The sequence below is a fragment of the Salarias fasciatus genome, chromosome 13 (genome assembly GCF_902148845.1).
Source record: "Salarias fasciatus chromosome 13, fSalaFa1.1, whole genome shotgun sequence".
In the NCBI taxonomy this organism is placed as follows: Eukaryota; Metazoa; Chordata; class Actinopteri; order Blenniiformes; family Blenniidae; genus Salarias; species Salarias fasciatus.
In genome coordinates, this window is record NC_043757.1 from 17,301,141 (window position 1) to 17,323,872 (window position 22,732).

General features: G+C 42.0%; 1 protein-coding gene across 1 annotated transcript in view; it reads left to right on the forward strand.

Annotated features, from left to right (window-relative positions):
* Nucleotides 1-1,819: 1,819 nt before the first annotated feature.
* Nucleotides 1,820-22,732, forward strand: part of LOC115398976 (zinc finger matrin-type protein 4) — a 54,155-nt gene continuing 33,242 nt past the window's right edge. The window contains exons 1-3 of the mRNA XM_030106058.1: nucleotides 1,820-2,114; nucleotides 17,223-17,339; nucleotides 22,190-22,282. Coding sequence (XP_029961918.1) covers nucleotides 17,229-17,339; nucleotides 22,190-22,282 — 204 coding nt within the window. The 5' untranslated portion in view covers nucleotides 1,820-2,114; nucleotides 17,223-17,228. The remainder of the gene's footprint in view (nucleotides 2,115-17,222; nucleotides 17,340-22,189; nucleotides 22,283-22,732) is intronic.

Sequence of the window (22,732 nt, forward strand, 5' to 3'; positions counted from 1 at the left end):
ACATTCAGCCACACACTGTGAATTATCTTCATTATGTGTCTTGTCTGTTGACAAATCATTATCTTGCTTTCTGGTCCTTAGACTCCAATCAGCACGTCTGCAGTGACATGGAAGAAAAAGACAACTGAGGAGCAAACAGCAATCTAAGTTATTTCGACTGTTTCTTTTAAACCTGTTGTATGTTTACCGCAATAATCTAAGAATTGCAGAAGTGCACTATGGTGAGAAGCAACTTCCAACTGTACTCCTATAATTTATGAAAGATAATACATAATTGTTTCAATAAAATGTTGGGCATTTTGGCGATATCGGTAAGCGTGTGTTGTTCTCTGTCTGCGTTGGCTCTGTGATGAGTTGGTGACCTCTCCTGGGTCTGCTCTACCAATTGCCGAGTTTTCGTTTGGATGAGCTCCGCTCGGCTGTGACAGCAGTGTTGATCAGAGGCGTCAAACATGCAACCTGTGATCCAACACCAGTCCACATAGCTTTCACTGACATGCCGCAGTGAAAGCTTGCAACCTTTTTGCTCACAAAATGATATTAGCATCAAATCCAAAATGTCTGGGCGAGTTTCTGAAAGTACTGAAGTCTTCAGAAATTATGCAGCCTGAAGACTGGGAAGCTTTTCCAAAGAATCACTGCAGCCAAGAAGATTTCAAAATACACTTTTCAAAATGGAAATTTAAGGTTGTCAGTGAGAGGCTTTATAAAACAAAAAAAAAAAGTACAATAAATGGAGACATTTTGGGGATGCTTAGAGAAAAAAAATCACATTGTTGGAATTTACAGCACACCACAGTATTGAAGATTGATGGATGGATGGGAGGATAGATGGATGGATGGATGGAATGATGGATGGTATTCACAGTTTGCAATGCCTTGATTTAACAGGTCATGCTGGTCAAGTTTGAACCCCCAAGGTCTAATGTCGTCTGTATCTCTATGGGACCTGGATGGATGGACATCACAGTGGTATGTCAAAAATCTTTCCTGTTATCAGTGAAGGAATTTGTGACGAAAACATATGATCCCGTCCATAACTGAGGAAATACCACAACTAACAGGGATATAGGCCACAGCGCTTCCTATAAGGCTCACACGTTGTCACTCCTCTTAACAAGTCAGATTACATCTGCTGGCTGTAAATGCACGTGCACAGTGTCATGTCCTTCCTGGATCATGTCGTTTGTAGAATTCCAGAGGTGTTAAAATGAGGTTGCAACAAATGGCAGTTATCTTCCATGCACTCCAAAGATTCATGTGTGTACGCGAATCTGACCTTTTAATTGGTCACCATTTAACACCAGTGACACCGTCCTGATGGGAACAACGCTGTAATATAATTACAAGCAATCATGAAGTGTAACCGAGTGTGACCAGAGGACTGCCGGGGAGCAACATGGAGACTTCGGGGGCGTGAAAATAAAAGAAGAAAAGAAAGACCCCCTCAATGGGACAGAGATTTACGGGTTGCTGTTTTTAACAGTGAGATGGTGTATTCTAGTGTGTGCATGATGCATCGTGCACAGACCTCGTCGCTCCACCCGCGCTCCCTCTCGCTCTCTCTACAAACCGAGCATTCAGCGAACACTCACGCGCACGCTGCGTGAGCGCAGAGCGCGTCCTGTCTTTCATTCATCCCGGCGAAGGCTGCTCACACTTTCTTTTTCTTCTTCTTCCTCTCCTCCCCTCCTCTTCCTCCCCTCCTCCTCGCTCCCATCCTCCCTCCCTCGCGCCGGGTTCGTTTCTCCTCGAGTTTTCTGGGTTTGTTCTTCCCTCCGCGGTCGGAGTAAAGTGGATGATATCAACAGAGCTCCGCGAGACGGCGGACCGGAGAGGAGTCGCTAGAGGACACGCGCATCACGACAGAGAGCAGCAACACGGAGTTTGCTTCTTCTTCCTTTTTTTTTTATTTACCTTTCTAATTTCTTGGAGGAGGACGACGCACACTGAAGACGAGAACTAAGCGAAAGTCTCCCGCGCCGAGCGGCTCCGGCTCGCGGTGAAGTTTTTGGAGGGTTTTTTTTACGCACAGGTGCGCTGAGAGGATTTAAGGGACGCAGCAGTCGGATGGTTGTCGGCTTGGTGGAGAGGAGTCACTGCCTCCGCGCAAGGTGAGCAAGATGGGGAACACTGACGGGCTGTGTTCAGGCTCAGCAGCAGTTATCGGTACTCATCACCGAGGTCGCGTGACAGCTTCAAGCAGGAAACCCAAAGTTTGTTCGCTCACTCGGTATATCTAGAAATAATACTCTCCAACTCAAACTACGGAGCTTCACAGTTGATGTGCATCACAGTTTTGAAGACATTTAAACATAAAATAAAAAGATAATACTGCCATTGTTGACTTATCTGTTAAATCAGTGATGACTGCCAGTATCAGTCACTCCAGACTTCAAGGAAATACCCAATTAGGGATGCAACAGAAGCTGGAAGTGTTGCCTTGTTTGACCAGCAGTAGTGTAACTACAGAGATATGTAGTTTGCACAGACACAAAGATAGAAAAAGCAACTAAATCCCACTTTGGAAAAGGTGAAACCAGAGGATGAATGGAACATGGACTGACAGGTGACTTGAATGATGAATGGCTTATCAAAAATAATTGCAGATTAATCTCCTGGCAGTAGACTGTTACAGAACATTTTAGTTATCCTTCACTTCTTATTACATTTTGAAACAGTTGGCAACCATGCCACAGTTTCAATTGGACACAGGGCTTTCCCTCATGGTGCAAATCCCTGCTCTGCCCCACCTTCAGTAATGACTTTATGTGAAATATGAAAATCAGACAGATGTCAGATATTATACGGATTTAATTTGATGCTGCATCCAGTTACACTGACGCCTGTCCAGCTCATTCAGAGCCCTCTCAATGTGAGTATCTGTCACTTTGGGAGGAATGTCCAGTCAGCCTCGTGTTGGGGGGTCTGTGGCAGGATGACACCGGCTTATGGTCTTCTCAAAGCTCTCACCTGCTTGTCAACAGGACCAAGCCACAGATAGATGCACACACGTTGTGAACCATCCCAAAATATCACACAGACTCACTGGAATGAAGTGTCATGTATGCAGACAGCTGGAATTCATGTCTGCCATCACTTGCAGCCATGGTTTCAGTCTTTCTTTTCTCTCCTCCGGCGACGCTCACCGCACTCCTTTCTGTCCTCGTGCATTTCCCGCTTTACTGACACTGCTTCTAAATTTCCACATGAAGCCCAGCCGTCCGAGCTGCGCTGAGGCTTCATGCTCTGTTTACATACAGTTATTGATCAGGAGTCAGCACAAGTGATCTCCTGCTCTGCGATCGATTCCGCCTGCCCTTACTTTTACTGTACTTAAGGTCACTGCAGCAGAGAGGCCAAGAGAGCATCTGGAAGCTACAATTAAAGAGAAAACACCAGATGCAGCATTTTAGACCCTAAACCAACAATTAATCTGAGATGTCTTCAGGGTGCAGAAAACAAGAAACTTAGACTTAAAATGAACTAAAACTGCAATAAGAAACATCTGATATTTGTGTTTTCCAGCCATCAAAATACCTGTCAAGTAAAAATCTAGGACTGATGGTTTAGCTCTCAAATGTTTAATCCTAAAACCTGCAGATGATAAGTTGGTATGCTTTATGATATTGCTAACAGGCCTCATGGTGGCGCAGTGGTTCGTGCTCTCGCCTCACAGCAAAAAGGTCATGGGTCAACTGGTGACTCTAAATCGCCCCTGGGTGTGAATGGGAATGTGGTGGTCTGTGTTTGTTCTGTGATGGACTGGTGATCCGTCCAGGGTGTATCCTGCTCTCGCCCATGTGAGCTGTGATTGGCTCTGAATGCACCATTATAAAATACACTGTAACACATAAGTGTTAAGGAAAAATGTATGTTTGTATGGAAAATAATGTACTACTAAGCCTGTACTACAGTAGCTGATTAACTGTATTTCTAAAGCAACACACAAAAAAAAGATTTTCTGCCATACAATAAGCATATGCGCACGCACGTGCACATACACACGCACACACACAGAATCAAAGCCAAGAGCAGTAATTGAAGCCATGATGATCTTGAAAAGTGGCTGCTGCTTCCTCGCTTTCTTTAAGAGAACAGGAATTGATTGAGCGAGTGCATATGTGTGTGTGCGCGTGCCTATTTTCAGGGGCGTGTGATCGCTCTAGTTTCTTTAGGATTGATGGTGCATCATGTGTAGGTGTACGTCTTTGCGTGTATGTTTCCTTCCAGCCGTGCTCCATAGCAACAGGCAACGGATCTTCCTCAAATATCTTTTTTCTCACGCACATCCTGCGCTGTGACCTTTTTTTTTTTGCGGACTGCGAGCCGTCTTTGCAGGGGGTGCGTCTGCGTTAATGTGTTTGGCCACATCACGGTGTGGGCCATTTGCCCTTTCACAGTGTTCAGTCATTAATAGCTGCAAGATAACTAATATGAAACCGCTTACTGTTCCGCCATGATGAAGATATCGCCTGTGCCAGAGCGCTGCATCAGTGCCACTCAACAAAACTAGATATCAGTGCAACTGTGGAATTTTGAGAATGATTTGAACAAATAGCAATTCATCATATTTAGAGCATTTCAAGTATTTCTTCGAGAGAACAGGAGATGGATCTTTAATATATATCCTGACACGATTGTCATGTTATGTTAATATCAGTGTTCAACTAATAACTGGTTGCAGATTTCATATCCGGCACAGCAGACAGAGCTCTTTAGAAATCAATTTTCTTTTCCTCCGTCACCGAGTTCGGAAACTGGCCTCCTGCCAGACAGAGAGGAAATAAGGGAAGTAGGGGGATACAGTGCATTAGTGAATGAGGGAAAAATTTGCCTAACAGATGTGGAATGGGCTCTTTTCTTCTGTATTTGACCAAATCTGGTTTTTTTTTTCATCAAATTTCACATTGCAAAAAGCAGGCTCACATGAACGCAGACATAACATACAGAACCTCAAACTCTCCACGCTGTTCCTTTCTGTAGGTTAGGTGCTGCAAGGTCACATGATTGAAATGTGCAGCAAAGTGGCTGTGAGATTGTGTTTAACATCATTATTTAAGCTCAAGGTAAACTTTCCCCAACTTTTGGTCAATATTACTTTCAGATTCCTTCCAACATGGACTGTACTTTTTTTTATTTAATCATTTAAGTGTTAATTGATTCTATTAGCCAGAATCAATGGCCCTGATTGCTTCCCTGCTCCTGTTGCTGCCCCTTGAGGAAGAGCAACATTCAGGAGCCAAAACTCAAAAGGCAAAATCAATTCTTTTAAAGTAATAAAACTCACACCCTCTTAAAGAGCAAAGCTATCCAGCAAACTGAGTAAACAAAAATCCGGGCGGTGTGAAAGTTAAGCAAAATCAATCTTCACAAAAGGAATTCCAAGAAACATTCAGTCTGCCTGTCCGGCCCAAGAACAACCCAAACCGCTCCTCATCGCTTCTACAGTTCACTTTACATTAAAGCTGAACATGCAATAGCGATCAAAGGCAGCTCCTCGTCTACATTACCCTCACAAACATGAACTTCATTCAAAAGGAGCATAATTAAATGCATCACCTCTGACTCCCTGCAGGCCTGGCAGCTTGCATTTACTCAGACACACATGCACCTATAAAACAAGCCCTGTGATTGACAGTTGATGCTGCTGTGATATTTGTGTACATGTCCCTCGAGGGCTAAAATACATCATCAGCTCTCAGCTGCATTGTACTGTAACTATTTATACACCTGCTTTATAGTCAAGCCACCCACCTTGCAACACTGGGGCGTGTATTCAGTGTGATCACTCTATCATTTTGTCCAGACTTTTCGTGCCTTCAGAACAAGGGGCTGATTTAATGAATTAGTAAGAGACAAAATGCCATATTGCTAATTAGCTGTTTGCAGTCAATTCATTTTAACAATGTAGGATAAAGTATGTCAGGGAGTGTTGAGAGAAACAGAGTCTGGAAAGTTATTAAAAAGAATAATCTGGCTTGAGTCCGTTTGGTCACATTACTCATTTTACGTTTTATTACTTCAAGACTTGCTATTTGTTTTTTCCACTCTTTCTTGAATGTGTTATTTGTATTTCCTGCTCAGCATCTCTTGCCTTCCGTTGTGTTCAGCTGCATGCTGCCTCATGGGAAATCTGCTCTGTGCTCCGTTTTGATGTAATATGGTCGTGGAGTATAAAGTTGTATATTGTAGACTTGGAAATGCACTATTATATTATTTATATTAAGTTGCACAGATTTAGGGACATCTGTACATGGCGATATGAGTTTCAGTGGCTGCCTGCTAAACAGATTGTATGGCCAGCCCAGTCGGGGGAGCAGTTTGAAGACATTTGGATGAGGAGAGAAACCTCTTTCAAGACATTTAAACAAGCATTAAAAGTGCCGTGGACCTGATTCAGTGACTGTGAGAAGAATATTTCTCTCCCTGTTTTTATAACCACACCATAGTTTTTTATTTATTGGAGGCTGATCCCAGCTGGGTATGGTCGAACGCTGAGTACACCTTGAACAGGAAACAAATCCAGCACACCTACAGGCAATTTTAGATTACCAGATGAAGTTCAAACTCACGTTTTTGGAGAATATGGGAGAAAACTAGTAGTACTGCCCACGACACAGCTCTGTTGCCACTTATACGATGCTGACAACATGGTCAGGGAGATCTGCACATAAAAGACAAGAACTCCTTAGTCATTTCTTCTAAAATATAAAAACAATATAATTAGTTGCTAATGAAATACAGACCGCAGCAGTTCTGTTGCAACCCACCGTAACATTCCCCGTATGCCACGGTGAAAAAAAACAGCCCCCATTCAAACTTCAGGCTGCTTTTAGTCTCCCACCATTAGCTCAGTTTGGCTACAAGTCTGCTACTGAACAAGCACACACTCAGAGACACACACTGAGGCGGAGATGTGCTCAGTTAAACCAAAAAAAAAACCTAACTTTGCCTGGGATAATAGTCTTCTTTCACCCTCTAATGAGTCCACATTGTGGCCCGAGGCGGTCATTCTGTTATTAATACCATTAACAGCTAATGGTCCAAGGAGGAAGATTTTCATAAAGAAAGTCAGCAAAGTACCGCCATGAAAGAAAAGGTCCTTTAAAGAGATCAGGGTTATAAAATCTAAACAAATTAGATGAAAAGCGGTGACTAATAGTTTCTTTCTAAACCAACTTGACCTCAATGTGAATCTACATTAGGATGTGAGAGAGCAGCAGCACATGAGTGCTGCTGAGCATTTGATCAATTCAGTCTGCACCGATTCTGACCTGGATTTGGCATCTCGGTCCTCAGAACCAGTTTGGTGTCGGTCGGCCATACGTGTGTGAACAAAAGTAAAATCTTCCCAAAGCTCCTGAGGACATAATATATATAGTTTTATCTCATATGAACAATACCGTCACGTTAAGTGAATCCGTCTGTCCGTTAATTGTGCACAAACCACAAAGCGATGTTAAAATCTGAACCCTACAGATTTAGTGCATCTTAAAAGGGTCAAATTAGAAACAGGCTGTCTGAAAACAGACCTTTATGAGAAAAAGAGATCGTGGTCCAAGAAGGTCGGAGCGAGATGAAATGATAATCACCATCATATTGAAGCAAGCAGAGGTAGACCCATTTTTTTAAAGTAACGCAATAGTCACTTTGCCTAGTAATTAGTTACTAATTGCTTTTAAAATATTGTAACTCAGTTACTTTTTTGAAGAAGTAACTATAACCAATTAATTTTTAAAGTAACTTGCCCGAAACTTGTAGCCATTGAGTATAAATACTGTCAAGCACATTGTACTGTACACACTGCATTGTTCAGACTTCCACACTGACCTGGACTCTCTCGTGAGTTGACTTCATGATTCAGGGCAGGATGTCTTAACCCCGGTCCTGGAGGCCCAGAGTCCTGCATGTTTCAGCTCTCTCCCTGCTTCAGCACTCCTCAGTCTGATGCTGACGTCTTCATCATGCTTGTAAAGAAGCCCGGTAACGAGGCCTCATTGCTATCAGGTGTGTTAAAACTGGCAGAGAACCTACAACATGCAGGACACTGGGCATCGTAGAGAAACCCAGAAGTAGGGCGCAGCTCATTTGTTAACATCTAAATGCTAAAATCCAGATTAAATTGTCACTTTTTAGCCTTTTATCATGGCAACATTTATTCATTAACAACAAAAACAAAATCACATTGCAGTCAGGGCTGAAGTGTGCTGTAATTAGTCAAAATGGATTCATTTGTTTTTCAGGTACGTCTGATGGGACTTTGGGGAGCGTTCTGACGCTTCCTAAATAAGCACTTTTTATTAAAGATCTCCCAAAGAGGTGAATGAATCAAACATAATTTTCTCATGATTGTGCAAGAGGAAATGTCATGGGCTCACAAAGAATACCCAAGGCAAAAAAAAAAACAAACCCCTTCAATATTTGCTGCGACATTTCAGTCGACCACAGATGCTACATTTATGCAGGAACGAGACAAAATGCCAGAACACCAGAGGTATTGGAGTTCAGTGTCAGCAAATCATAAACCTTTGCTAAATCTGATCTCCTTGTGGAAATGATGTGGCTGGGACCTAAGAGGTGGACCAGCTTCCACAAAAGCAGCGCATTTCAACCATAAAAAGATTTTGACGCTCCTCCTTATAGACGTTTTAATTGACACCATATGTTCAGCACTCAGGCTTAGTGGCAGGATGTTTATGTGCTCTGTGAAATCACTTTAAATTGCCTAGTGGCAGAAAGGTGCTAAATGAGGAAACTCCCTTTACCGTGAAAAGGCTTTTAATTTTCGTCTTTAAATTTTATTCATCCAATATGTCTCATTTACATCTCTTTGGAACAGTGGCGCTCGGAGCACATCTGCATCCCTGTCATATGTTATGACAAATCCATATCTTGAAAGACATCAGGACGTATCCGCAACATAAATTAATGTTTGTAGCTACAGGTTGAATTGTAATTTATTATCAAGGTACATAATACAGTAGTTTATCTACACTTCTTCACCCACATTAGATAAACTTTGGATACAACATCCCTCATGAATAATCTCCACCCTAAAGACCATATTTCCACCAAATAGATGAAAAAGAAAGTGTGGTGTGGAGTTTGTGACTGTTTCTAACCATCAATATCAAGGCAATAATTCAGAGAATTTGATCCCAGAAGGAACTGGAGACACAACACAGAGGAAGCTTATATAAACACTCCTGTGAAGAAGTGTGTACCTGACCTTGGATTTTTTTGCTTTACCTTGAGTCCAGTATGTATCCTCCGGACAGAATCTACCGCTCTGCTGGAGTGAAGCGCTGGGAAATAGACCCATCAAACTGCTTATTCATGTCAGCCGCCTCAAATCTTTTAACAGTTAAGCTGCAGTTTTATTTCCCACACTGAATCTTGTGTGCTTGTACCTCTTCTGTATTTGAGCTCGTGCATGTATGCCGTTTGCATTCAGATGCTGGAATACTACAAAGCTACTTCCTGCAGTGCAAACAGAATGAATGCGAATTTCGATTCTGTCTCCAGCTCCTTTGAACACTTGGTTCTCTCAGCGCAGAACCTTTGATTGTTACTGTGCAAACGGGAGCCTTATAAATCTTGGACACATGGGTATGTGTGTGTGTGCTGATTGAAGGGGTGAGGGGCACACAGAGTTTAGAAAGATTACATTACCAGGAGTGAAACAGGCGAAAAATTGTAATGCGAAACATCAAAGTGACAAGCAGAGTGCTTTCATGATATAGACTTCCACATTATTAACCCTGCCACCCTTTCTCTTGTTACTCCCAGTGGTGACTCATTGGACAGGTCATTGGCTCGCAGGCTGGTGTCAATGCTTCATCGTCTGTGTGCATAATTTGACAGTTTAAATTAGAGCCACGCTTTATTCCAACAGAAGAAGTGATATGCGACATGAAATGGGAGCTAAAAAAGGGGAAGCAGACGGTTCGTTTCGCGGCCGCTGCTCTCCTCCAGAAAAGCCCCACTTCCGCCAGCCGCCTGCTGTTTCCCATCTCTGTCACCATTTCTCATGTGTATGACGAGTGATGCATCGCATGCTACAGCTTGTTGTCAGCTCACCAATAAGGCCATGATGTGAGGTAAGAAATGCAAGTTGAAAAAAAATCAATTAAATTGAATATGTTCCAACCAAACTGGGTGTCGGGTTTTCCCACTGGGGAAAATTCTGTGGTTCAGGGTAAAGATTTTATCAGCATGATGTTTTTATTCTTTTAAATATTTGAGAATTAATTAAGATTGACAGAAATATTATTTTATTAATGAAGATTTTTAGAACTGTTTTGTTAGTGTAATGAAGACGAATTAAAAATCTCGAAAGAAACTTTAATGTGAAACCATAAATCTGACAGTTGCGGACTATTTAGAAAGCTACACTTTAATCGTCCAGTGTTTTTTAACAGTTGTTGATCAAACACACATGCGTGTTTCTGGACTGTGGGAGGAAGTACCTGGTGGAAATCCACACGCAGGGAGAGAACATGCAAACTTAACATTCTTTCAATATGTTAAATCCCCACAAGCCAAGTCATATTACTGCTTAATTAATATTCCCAGCCCAGACTACAGAAATGAGTCTTAAGTGATTCTATTTATGCGATATCGAACAAAAAAAAATCACATCCAGCTCAGAGACGGCTTTTTAATGACCGAGGAGCCAGAGGCTGAGATTTCAGCGAAGGCTCAGAGTTCACTTGTGTGTTAAATACTTGATGTGGTCTTTCAAGAGAATCCCCCACAGGCTCATCCTGTCTTCAGATGCCTGAGGCTTTCATGTGCTCACTTAGAGTTATCATCTTCGCAGTCCCCTGTTTAATTGAGTTTAGAGCTTTTTCATTTTTGATTTGAGTTCCTGTTTCTGTGTAATATTTATCTCTGTCCTCACTTTAACTGTTGAGTTTTTTTTTTTACTATTTATTTGTCCAGTGTTATCACCCCATCCAACCAGCAGATGTCCTCAGTATCTCCACCTGGTTGCAGTTATCTCACTGCCACACCTGTCACCTGCCTCGTACTCCCAGTCAGCTTCGACTCTCTGACGTCCTATTAGATCAGTCTGTCTGCTTCTCTGAGCGTCTTTTGGAAAACCTTGCTTACCTTTTCTGCCTGTGTTGTTTTGTTTACCCGTTCATTACATTTAGCTGGAAATGGCGATGTGGTTTGACAGAAATGTCAGTTTTACGTTTGTCATGAGTAAAAACATCTAAAGAGCCGCTGTCTCTCCGTCCCACAGTCTGAGGGAGCTTTTAGCTTTAGTGGGTTTTAGCTCACCTTCACAGTGTTGGAGATGGATTTGAAGCCAAGAGTTAAAGGTACTTGAGTCTATAAGTTCATAATTTTTCACAGCTGTTTTGTTGCTTCATTCATTCATTCATTCATTCATTCATTCATTCAATAAATTTTGGCAAGCTGTATCCACCAACAAACTCACCATCAGATACAGTTGCTGCAGCATCAGATTTACTTCACTGTGCATAGTTTAGAACACATTATTTGCTGTTTTTGAGGGTTTTATACTAAATAAAAAGCTCTGGCTGATGTTGGCATGCAGCAAAGTGTAAAAAAGACTAGAATATTTAGACATAATACCCTAAATAATAAACCTGTTGTGTTTATTGATCTCTCATGTTTCAGAAACGTTTCACTTTTACTCAGTAACATTTTGAGAATGATGTCTGTTTACATGGAAACAGCAAAAAATGCTGAAAATGATGTAATTTTCATGTTGAGCCACTAGTGGGTGCTGCTGTTTGTTTTCGTATTGAAACCACACACAGACATGCAAGAGAACAATTAGCATAAACATGAACAGTGGTGAGTATGCAGACATTTGCATGGACAGATGAAGCTGGCTGGATATTACAGTGACTTTCAACTGTAAAACTACTAAGTTCCAATAGAAAATCACTTGGTTGCTCTGGAGGCCGACTTCCTTGTCATTGTCCATCGACTTGCACATGTGCAGAATATCTGTTTACTTTGGTCATTCACATTTCTCAAAAAGTTGCATTTTCAGTGGCTTTGACTACTATTGTTGGAAAAGAAACACCCAAAATGCATCTAAAGTTTTCAGTTTTCACTTGTTGATATCAAAACTCTTAGCATGTAGCATATTTCTAAAGTTACATACTGAGCAGATAAACTAATGATCAACTTTCCTGGTCGAAATGTCACTGGTGGTTATGTTGCTTTGTTGTACAGACAAGCTTTTGTCCGTTCTCTTCATATCTTTGCAGGTCTTACATTACAATCTGTCTCACTTCTGTCAGTCTCCAAACCACAGAACTGGCATGTACTCGTGGAACTCGTCAGGTTGTACGGGAGACATCCTTACGAGTACGAGTACTTCGTGCAATATGGGTGCGTCCAACTAAAGGAGCTTAGTGCGTTTTGGTGTAACTCCCTCCTTTCCCATTTAGCCTCTTCTGATTTGTAAATGATTATTTTTTGCTCATTATTTGACCATTGGTTACCCTCTATTTTCATTAGTTTTTAGTTTAAATAAGTTTCTCGCCTTAAGCAGGAGTCACCTTTAATTCACCCGTTTAGTGGATTTACTGGAAAACAGTATAACTTTGTTTGCAGTAGTTTGTTTTGGTCCTTTTCATGGCAGTTTGTTTTATTTGTTACAGAAGAAGAAAACAGTAATTAAAAAAAAACTTTTATAACCAAATCGGTATCTGGTATTGTCATGTCATTCCACCAGGATCCAGGGTCATAACACCGAAATAAGAGATAATTTAAAAAGTAGCTACTGAAGTACCAGCTACTGTTTGACCTATAATCTGTATTCAGGTATTTAAATAACTAACTCAGTCCACACTGCTTAAATTACTACTTCTATACTTCTACCTTTATTTGTTTTGCTCTTCAACTGCACGTCCAGCTTGCTTTCCTTTTAACATTACTGAGCTACAAATATTTACTGTATTAATTATATGAATCATAAATAGTTTAATGATTGAACAAACAGGAGCCTCAGTCACACGTGGAAGAACCAGACACAGCCGCACCAGCAGGGCACCGAGCTCGCTCGCTCTGCTGTGGGACGGATCCCATTCTTCAACCAGCATTTTTTGTAGGTCAGCCAAAGTGGTTGTGTTGGTCACTCTGGGACGAACCGTTCTGAAAGGCCATTCAGTCCTCTCCACTCCCAAGTTGTAGTGATGAACGTCACTATGTCAGGTTGTGAATGACCTTCTTGGGGAATAGAGTTCGATCCCAAGCCGTGGAGATGTGAGATTGCCACTGGTTGCAGAATTTCATCTCGATATCTCTCAGCATTGAGATTGTCTCCAATGATAACAAGCCTCTTTTTTTCTTTTTTTTTCCCTGCCGGTGGTGAGTGCAGCAGTCGGCAAAGCACTCACTCTTGGTGTCTTCACTTTTGACCCGAGTGTTGCCGGCAAAATTTTGACTCATCGCCAAACTTGAGCTGAGGGAAACAGAACCTCGAACGAAAAATCAATAACAACAGCAAAGAAAAGTTGTTTGGTTTTGAAAGGAATGATTTGTTAAATATTTTAAGGTTGCATCGTACATGTTGGTTCCATAATTTTCAGGCTTAACAATAATATACATCCTAGTGAAAAGAAGTATGATTGCAACAGCGGAAATTTCCATTATTTCTTGTGACTACTTTTGATCATGTTTTCTTTACTTACAAGGTAGGGTGTTTTAATGTTCACCTTGTTGTTAGTGGTCTTGCATAATTGCTTCGGCCAAAGACTGACCAGAGGATAAAAAAAACCCCTCTGGGCTTGTCACTTTCCCATAAATCTGGAAATAGTTGAGTCTACTAACCTCTGCATGAATCTGAGACAAGAATCAGATGCAGGTACAGTATAGCTCGCCTTTTGATTGCTTCTCGACAGTATAACACTGTTGATGTAAAGACAAACTTATTATTCATGCATATTTTGGTCTGCAACATTCAAAACTGATGCTAAAATTAGATTAGAATGCATTGCAGTACAAAAGCAGTGCTAAACTGTCATGTTCAGTGCACTTATTAGAAGCCGTTCCTTATTTGTCCTCTTGCTTTACCTCTCTTATCATGTGCTCTGCAATCTGTCTCTCCATCTTTTCGCTCCGTTAGCCCTGCCATTCCATTAATCTAACCAACAGATTGCCTCTATTAATTAGTCTGCATCTCCCATCTTGCATGTAATAATCAGCAGTAATAGAGATATTAGGCCGATAAGGATATTTCTGCACTCACAATCACATTTAATTAGCCCAGAGATTAAATGAAAGATTCACGTCTGCTTGGCTGACGTCCAGGGAAACAACACAAGGCCTTTCCTGGATTCAGAATACTGGGACGTTACATATTCGCCTGAATAATGTCGGCGTGCAAAATATATCTATACCCTTGAGCCTTGCAGCACACTATAAAGTAAGTAATACGATGCTAAGGCCTCTAGATTTAACAAGTGTACAACTTGTCATCCGTGGCATTTTGGAAGGACCATTACAACTCAGACGACTGTATTCCAAAAACAGTTTAATGAGCTCTACCTGAAGCAACAGAAACGTGTTACTTTAAATCAAATGCAGCGGTTCTTAATATCAATGTAGAGGACTGGAGTTAGTTTTATCTTCCAGAGAGTGTCTATACAGCAGGGCCGGGGTCGATTAGAAGGCCCAGAGTTCACTAAACAGACAAGAAGAACAGACTAGGCTAATTACCTTACCAATATTAGGCTGTGCGGCTGCTCATGTGTGCATGAAGTGCTGAGCAAATTCATTGGCTAAAAGTAATTAAGCGTTGGACATGAGGTAGAGGACACCAATTCCTGCCACTGCTCTCCGAAGCTGACACATTGAGGAGGTTTGGTCTGACTTTATGTGCAATTCCGGAGACGCCGTGCTGTATTAAAGAGCCGATTCCCTCAGAGCTGCGGGAGCTGACCGCTGCAGCACCCAGGCGATAAAACACGCTGGCCCCGCATACCTCTGTCCTGTCGTTTCTTTGGCCAAAAGACCTCCTCCAGTTTAATAGTTGATGTTCCCAGACCTTTCCCTTCAGACCTGTTACTCACTCTCACCCAGGCAGAGTGGTGCCTACAGGGCACACATAATGAAGAGAAGGGAAAATTGAACAGAAGACCCCAGAGCACATCATTAAACCATTTCTATTAGAGCACAAAGTGTAAGAGAAAAGGAAAACATCGCTGTCAGGTTGTTAAGAACCCAGAGCCACAGCTCCCAGTGGGTTGCTGGGTCTCTCTGGTTTCACTGGTTCAGTATCGTCAGCTCTGACATGGCTTTAAGACAATGTTTCTCACCAGGGGATCCTCCTTTAAACCTTTTTAGCAGCTTGCTTCACAAACTGGAACGCTTAAAAAGTTCCTCATAGCAGCACTATCTTATCTTACTTCCTGCTTGTGTGCCAAAATGCTTTGAATTTTAAATAAAGTTACAAGTCTACACCAGTATGCATTCCGCAGCAGCACACAGCCATTAAATAATAGCTGCTACTGCTGAGATATGATGACGATTCATCATCTAACTCTCATAAGGTGCTCTCTCTATACTGCATGAACCAAGTATATCGTAGTCATTTGCATAGTGATATTACCAGTGGCAGTCGTGGATGTTTGAAATGCATATGAAGTCGCAGTTCATCAGTTGTCTCTTTTAGTGTCTTTACTGATATAATGAAGGCAGCAGCAGTACAAGAATCAGATGTTGACATCTCTGAATGCCCACAGCGAAGTGTTTGTTAATGCTGAAGCTTAATTATCAACTAACAAGTGTTTTACTGTACTTTGAGACTAATGCTACTTTACTCACCTTGGAATATACTGAAATAAGCTCACTATTTAGGGGAGAGGGATTTTCACTTACAGCTGGGTCACATGACTTCTTGTGATGAGAGAGATATTGGAATCTGGCTCAAGCTGTCAGGGAAATTCCTGGAGAAGCCTCAAGAGGAGACAAAAACAGGGATCAGACTGAAAGCAATTGAAAAGTTGAAGAGATTTTATTACAGAATCTTGCAAGATGAGACAAGTCAAGGGATACAACGTAATACTGAGGCTACATCAGGCGTCGCCTCAGACAGTTCAGCTTTTATAGACGATAGTAAAAGATGGACAGTAAACCCAGTGCAGGTGTATTCAGTGTGGGTTGTTTAGTGTCAGATACCCCCGCCCCACCCCCCCCACCCCCCGCCTCATACCAGGGAAGATCAGACCATGTGACAAGTTACTCAAGAGATAGAGAAATGGATTATCGTTCACAAGAAACACTAATTGCAATTAATTTTCTGACACTGAAGAAACAAAGCCACGTGTGTCTGCACCCAAAGGAAAAACACCTCAACGTCAGCAACAGCAGTGACTGGATCAAGTGGGATAAACCTTCCCTGCATTCAGTCTATGAAGTTGTTGATCCATTTACATTCAGCTTTACACAGTTGTTCAGGGACTCCATCTAGTTATTGCAAATACTTAAAATAAGCTCAAGGTTTACTCAACAGCAGCACCTTTGAGCATTTAGTGGGCAGAACAGAGTGAACGCAGCTCTGATGTGTATTTGTTGAATATAATAATATCTCTGAAGGTCAGATCCTTCAGATTAAAGCTCCTTCAATGTGTTATCTGGGAAGGAAGTATCTTTTTCCCAATTCTTAGCTTGCACATACTAACTCATCAACAACTCGCAACCTGAGTAGGTTTCAGTCCTTGTAAGTATTTTATTACTCTTCGTCAAGTAATTTTTTGGATGCCTACTCTTGACTTCGACTTGAGTAATATCATGCTCATGCAACAATACTTTTCCTTGAGTCATTTCTTAAAGCACATTCCCCACCTCTGAAAGTCTTTTTTACTTTCATGTTAAGGTGTTTTTAAACGGTGAAAAAAATGCACAACAAATTAGTTTCATTTCCAAGCCAAACACACAAACTCGAGTTATGGCCTCGGGCCACTGTTTCCAAGACCAGAGCCAAAATCATACATGAGAGGATGTTCCGACAGAGGAGATCAACATATTTTGAGTTGAGCCGTCATCATGAATTCGTCATTCTGTGAAAAAAAAAAAAGGAGAACCTACTTCTAAATTGAGATAAGATATTTGCACGCTCATGCACTCCTGCACACATTGCAAGCTCCCCTGACATTTATTCTGTCCTGCATTTTAATCCTATTGCTATTTGCATATGTTTGGGTGTGTGTGTGTGTGTGTGTGTGCAGCCTCAGATGAAGATGAAGTCTGCGGGCGTCGTGGATGGAGGCTTGTTCACAGAGAGCTATTGTAACATCTGCAATGCCCAGCTCATCTCCGAGTCGCAGCGCACCGCTCACTATGAGGTGAGTCCTTCTGCCCAAGTTTTACCTGCGAAAATTATTTCTGATCGGAATGAAACGTGGGGGGGGGGTGCTTCTTTGCAGAACAAAAAACAAATCCTGCACTGTACACTCTGCAACTGACTTATTTGTACCAATTTGTGCTTGTGCCGTTCAAAATGGTGCTCATCTATTATACATAGACTTAATGCGGCATGGTAATGCTAGTTACTTGCAAGCTTGTGTACACACACACACACTCACAGTCACGCACACAAACACTCTTTTTTTGTTTTAATGTAGTCTACCTCTTTCAGCAAACTCCACGAGTAATTTAATGGATGGCCATTAAATAATCAGCTCTTGCATTATTCAAGTCAGATTCGGATGTGTGTGTGTGTGCGCGCACATGTGCGCATGTGAGTGTAAGCTTGCATGAAATGCACTGCATTGAGTTTGTCCTTGATTACAAGACACAATTGGGATTAACAAGCAGACTAATGAGGACAAGGCCCTTATCTCCAGAGACTCAAGCAGGGACACTCACAATGTGTGTGTGTGTGTGTGTCTGCGCGCTCGTGTACCTACAACAACCACTTGACGGTAATCCATTTCTGTCCCTCATCCCGAGTCTGGAAAAAAAAACACAGCTTCGAGCAGAGCTGTCGAGCAGACACGCAGCATCGCTGTGTGTTCTCAGCGGCTCCAGTCTCAGTAGGTCAGTAGATCAAGGACAGGGTGCAGACAGACACTGGGGAAGACAGGAGGAGGTCGAGTGTAATAAATAAAGACAAAGGAAAGTACCTTCAGCAACATATTTCAGACACATTTTTCCAATTAACTTCAACATTATTGAAAAACAATGAGAAGCTTTGTTCTCCCAAAACTACTTAGTTGAAGTTTGGCAGACGGATGCTGTTGTCTTTGTTAGCACACCTGCAGTTTGATCAAGATTATCTCTTTACAAACTTGATTATTAAAACACACAGATGGTTCTTTGCTAGCATTATGAAAGTTAGGAAAGCAATCATCAAGTAATGAAAATGATGAGTTTGAAACTTCAGTTCAACTCGTTGCTGGTTGAAGGAGAATTAAAACATTTAAATGTTTTTTCTTCATGGTTTAACAAAATAAGTCATTTATTCACATGAGGAACTAATCACTGAGGTGAAACCTGGACTGTACTGGAGTTTGTACTAAACTCTGATGATGCTCTGACCTAATCCACCCATCCATTCATTCTCTACACCTCATTTATGTTTGCAGGAGTGCTGAAGCCCAATTGAGCCAACATAGAGCCAAAACGCAGTGTACAATTTAGTCCATCGAAAGGCAACAACAGAGAGACAGACATCCTCCCACACTCACATTCATATCCTCAAGCTATTCACTTTCCAATCAACCTAATGCACAATACATCTTTAGGCTGTGGAAGGAAGCCCAGCTACAGGAAAGAAAGAACATACAAACTTATCACACACATAAAAAAAAAAGTAGGTTTGATTCAGAAACTTCTCTTTAAATGAGTCTAATCGCTGCTTCACAATGTTTCCCAGAGTTTACAGATTTTCCTCAATTACAAGCAGAGAGCTATTGCTCAATACAACACTGCAATGCCAAACACAAGTGGTTATTTGCAGAATTTTTTATAAATTGTTAAAGCTTAAAAGGCTTGTTAAAGTTACGTTTTGAAGTGTTTGCTGGCACATGAAGCATTCCAAGTCATTATGACAAGCAAAGGGATGTCAAGCATCTAGTTTCAATTAAAAAAAAATAACCAAAAATTAAAATTACATTCCAGTTGAATAGCATTAGATTAGACATTAGACAAGGGCAACAGCAAAAGAGATATTTCTGGGCAGGAATGATTACAAAATCCAGATCTCACATTTTGAAGTCTTCTTTTTAGGCACATTCTGCAGAGTTGTTTCTTTGGACCACATCACCGCTCAGTGTCTTGCGTTTGGCGTGTGGACACAAACGCACTATTCTGATGTGACAGACAATTTCCCACAGTTGCCCTCTGCCCTGTGTGTTCCCGCCAACTTGCTTTGACACTTGGAAAACCAGAGAGGGGGAAAAAACAACGAGACATGCAGAGTCCATTAGAGTGGGACGGGAGCTGAGGGTCAGTGATGGGTAACCATGGCGACACGAGGTGCCGCTTTTAGCCCAATTCTCCAAACCATCCACTACATGACCATTTAAACGCCTATAAACACAAGTATACACTCAAGACGCAGACCCACACACACATACATACACACTGACAGAATGCATTAACAGACATCTGACGAGTGAGGGGGCATGTGAGGTGGTGGTGGAGGGGGGGGGCGAGTTCTTCTCCTGGGGCAAAAGATCCAATCTAAGCACTGGAGCAGCAAGTTCAGTGTCTAGTTAAAGTCTCCCATTAGCTTTTCTTTGAGTGCCACGCTAGTCAGTTGCACTCGACGTTTCATCCAAAATACACAACACAGTTAATTATAAGAATTTAATCATGAAGCGGAAGAGCATAAAACCAAAAAACTTTTGACAAAAGGTGTCAAACTAATTCAGTCGCCACCATCTCCAATCAGAGCAGAGCGGCATTTTGTGATTTATTTTTCAAATGTGTCATTATCACAGTTGATATTTTATTTATCTGAACATTTTTTTCACTTATGATACAATATTCATGATGGTGTCAACTCCCACTGTTGGAAAACTGCCCCAGCGGCAGAAAATATAGATAAACATATATTATATAACAGGCAGGAGGGAAAGACCAGCCACTGCCAATGAAATTATACACAAGCAGGAAGGTAGTAGCAGTGTCACTCTGGAGTACAAACACACACAGTGCTGTCTAAACACACACAGCCACTAATCTTTACTCTGCAGTGTGTGCAGTCAGTTTCATTGTTCGGGATGAAAGTGTCAGCGAGCAGCTGCAAGGACAGCCCCGTGCGCTTTTCACATAAACGTTATGCTATATTCTTCATTATTATAGCTTACAGACTTTAAACCTTGAAGTCTTTTCAAACAGGCAAACAAAGGACAAGCTCTCAGGTTAGGTTGTTCGGTACTAAATGATGCAAACACAAAAGCAGCCAGTGTTGCAAGAGCATTGTGTTCAACAAAGCAGAAAGTTAGGAGAAAATTTAATTCTGTGCAAAATGAATGTTTAAACATGTTTTATTTGGAAAGATGTCTCCCAATTATTTTCCAGAAAGTTGCACATTGGACCTGCTTTATCCAAATTACGTCTCCAATCCTCACAGACAACACAAACAAACAGGATATAAGTATATTTTAGGTTTTCAGAAAGAAGCAGACAAACACAAAGAAACGTCATGCAGTCAGATGGAGAAAACGTGTAAACTGTGAAACGACAGCACTTCCCAGTGAGTGGCCAGTCAGCTGCTATGACCATGGTTCCTTCTGCAAAAAGCACCTCAGTTTCTTTTTTTTTTTTTTTTTTTTTTTTGTTATGTTGTTGCATAAGTACAGAAATTCTTTGTTTTCTAAAGCTATGAGCATGTTTCTCCTTTTTTGTTTTGTGAGGATTATATTTACAATTTACCATTGGTTAGCCATGACATACAACATAATGACTGAAGGATTCTAAAACACATGAAGAGTACTGTGCATTCCCACATATTGTTACAACTCGCTTCCACAAGTTATAGTACGAGGGGGTACCCAAAAAAAACCGGAATTTGGTCAGAAAACAATAATAATAATGAGTTCCGACTTCTGGCCGTCAGATGTGCTGCAGGTAAGCCTCATGCACATCTGTGAGAAATTTGAGCTCCGAGAGTTACACTGACGCCTGTCAGGAGCTATTTATAGCAACAGAGTGCAGAGGCAGTCTGCGATTTTTTCCAAAATGGCGACATTGACGGGGAAGACAGAGCAGCGCGTAAACATTAAATTCTGCTTTCTGCTGGGAAAAAACAGCAGCAGAAACACTCACCTTGTTGCAGCAAGCCTACAAGGATGATGCTCTGGGGAAGAATCAGGTCCATGAGTGGTTCGGGTGGTTTAAAAAGGGCCAGATGTCCGCGCGTCAGGTGCGCTCAGCCGTAAAAACAATGCTGAGCTGCTTTTCCGCTGTCCAGGGTATCGTCCACAGCAAGTTTGTCCCTCCAGGTCAGACTGTAAACCAGGACTACTACATGGAAGTCCTCAGATGGCTCCGTGAGGAGGAAGCGGCCCGCGGAGTGGTGGAGTGGAGCCCGGTTGATCCACCACGACAGTGCGCCAGCTGACACGGCGCTGCGCGTCACGCAGTTTCTGGTGAAGAATAAGATGAATCTCCTCTCCCATCCGCCTGATTCGCCAGATGTAGCCTCGAGTGACTTTTTCTTGTTCCCCAAGTTGAAGAAAGAGCTGAAGGGACAGCGGTTTGCAGATGTGGAGGAGGTGACAGAAAAATCGCAGCCGGCAAAAAATGGCACTTTTACGCGCGGGTCTGACGACGCATTGGTGAAGTGGGAGACACGGCTGGAGCGCTGCATGAATGCAGATGGGGATTATTTTGAAGGCGACGGTGGTGTTTTATTTTGAAATGTCATAAATAAAAAGTTATAATCAAATTCCGGTTTTTTTTGGGTACACCCTCGTATTGATGTGTAAAGATGAAGCAAAGAGCCCTCGCCCCCTCACGTCTCCACACTCCAACATATCACCGGGAGCCTCAGAAGCTGAGGCTGACCCCGGCCGTTAGTCACCTCGCCGGGGGCAGATTGTCTACAAGCATCATCGGCTAAACCGGAGATGAAAGCTTGGCAAGGTGTTGCCAAGATGGAGTGACAGCCACTGACTTTTTTTTTCTTAATTTGAAACAATAAAACTCGACTCACTGGTAATCTTTCTGTCTTTCTCTCTGTCAGAGTAAGAAACATGCCAACAAGGTACGTCTGTTCTACATGCTTCACCCCGAAGACGGAGGACCGCCATCTAAAAGACTGAGGCCAGACAACCCAGTACGCTCTTACTCAATATGTGTGTGTGTGTGTTTGGTGTGTGTCTTGCTGGTTGTGTGTTCGTCGGGACATTTTACCTCACATTTTATCTCAGCTAGGATGGGAGGATGAAGTAGCAGTACTGACATGCATCGAAGGACATTTACCACCGTCAGTGAAAATGTGTGTGTGTGTGTGTGTGTGTGTATATAAAACCTGAGTTGCCTAGCCTCGATCTAATCCCTCGCTCGGCTTGTCCACTTTCAGCCTGAACCGCCGCAGCCAGGAGCTCCGGGGAATATTTGTTTGATCTGTTGTGTGCAGTTGAATGTTGTAATTCTCCCAGCAGAGATTATGCGTTAGCTGTGTTTCTGGTAAGATTTAGTGGAGGCAAGTGCCGCCAAAGCAGCTCTATATCTGACTATTGCAGGCCGTGGCTAAGGAGGTCAGCACATTAGCAGTGTTTGTGTG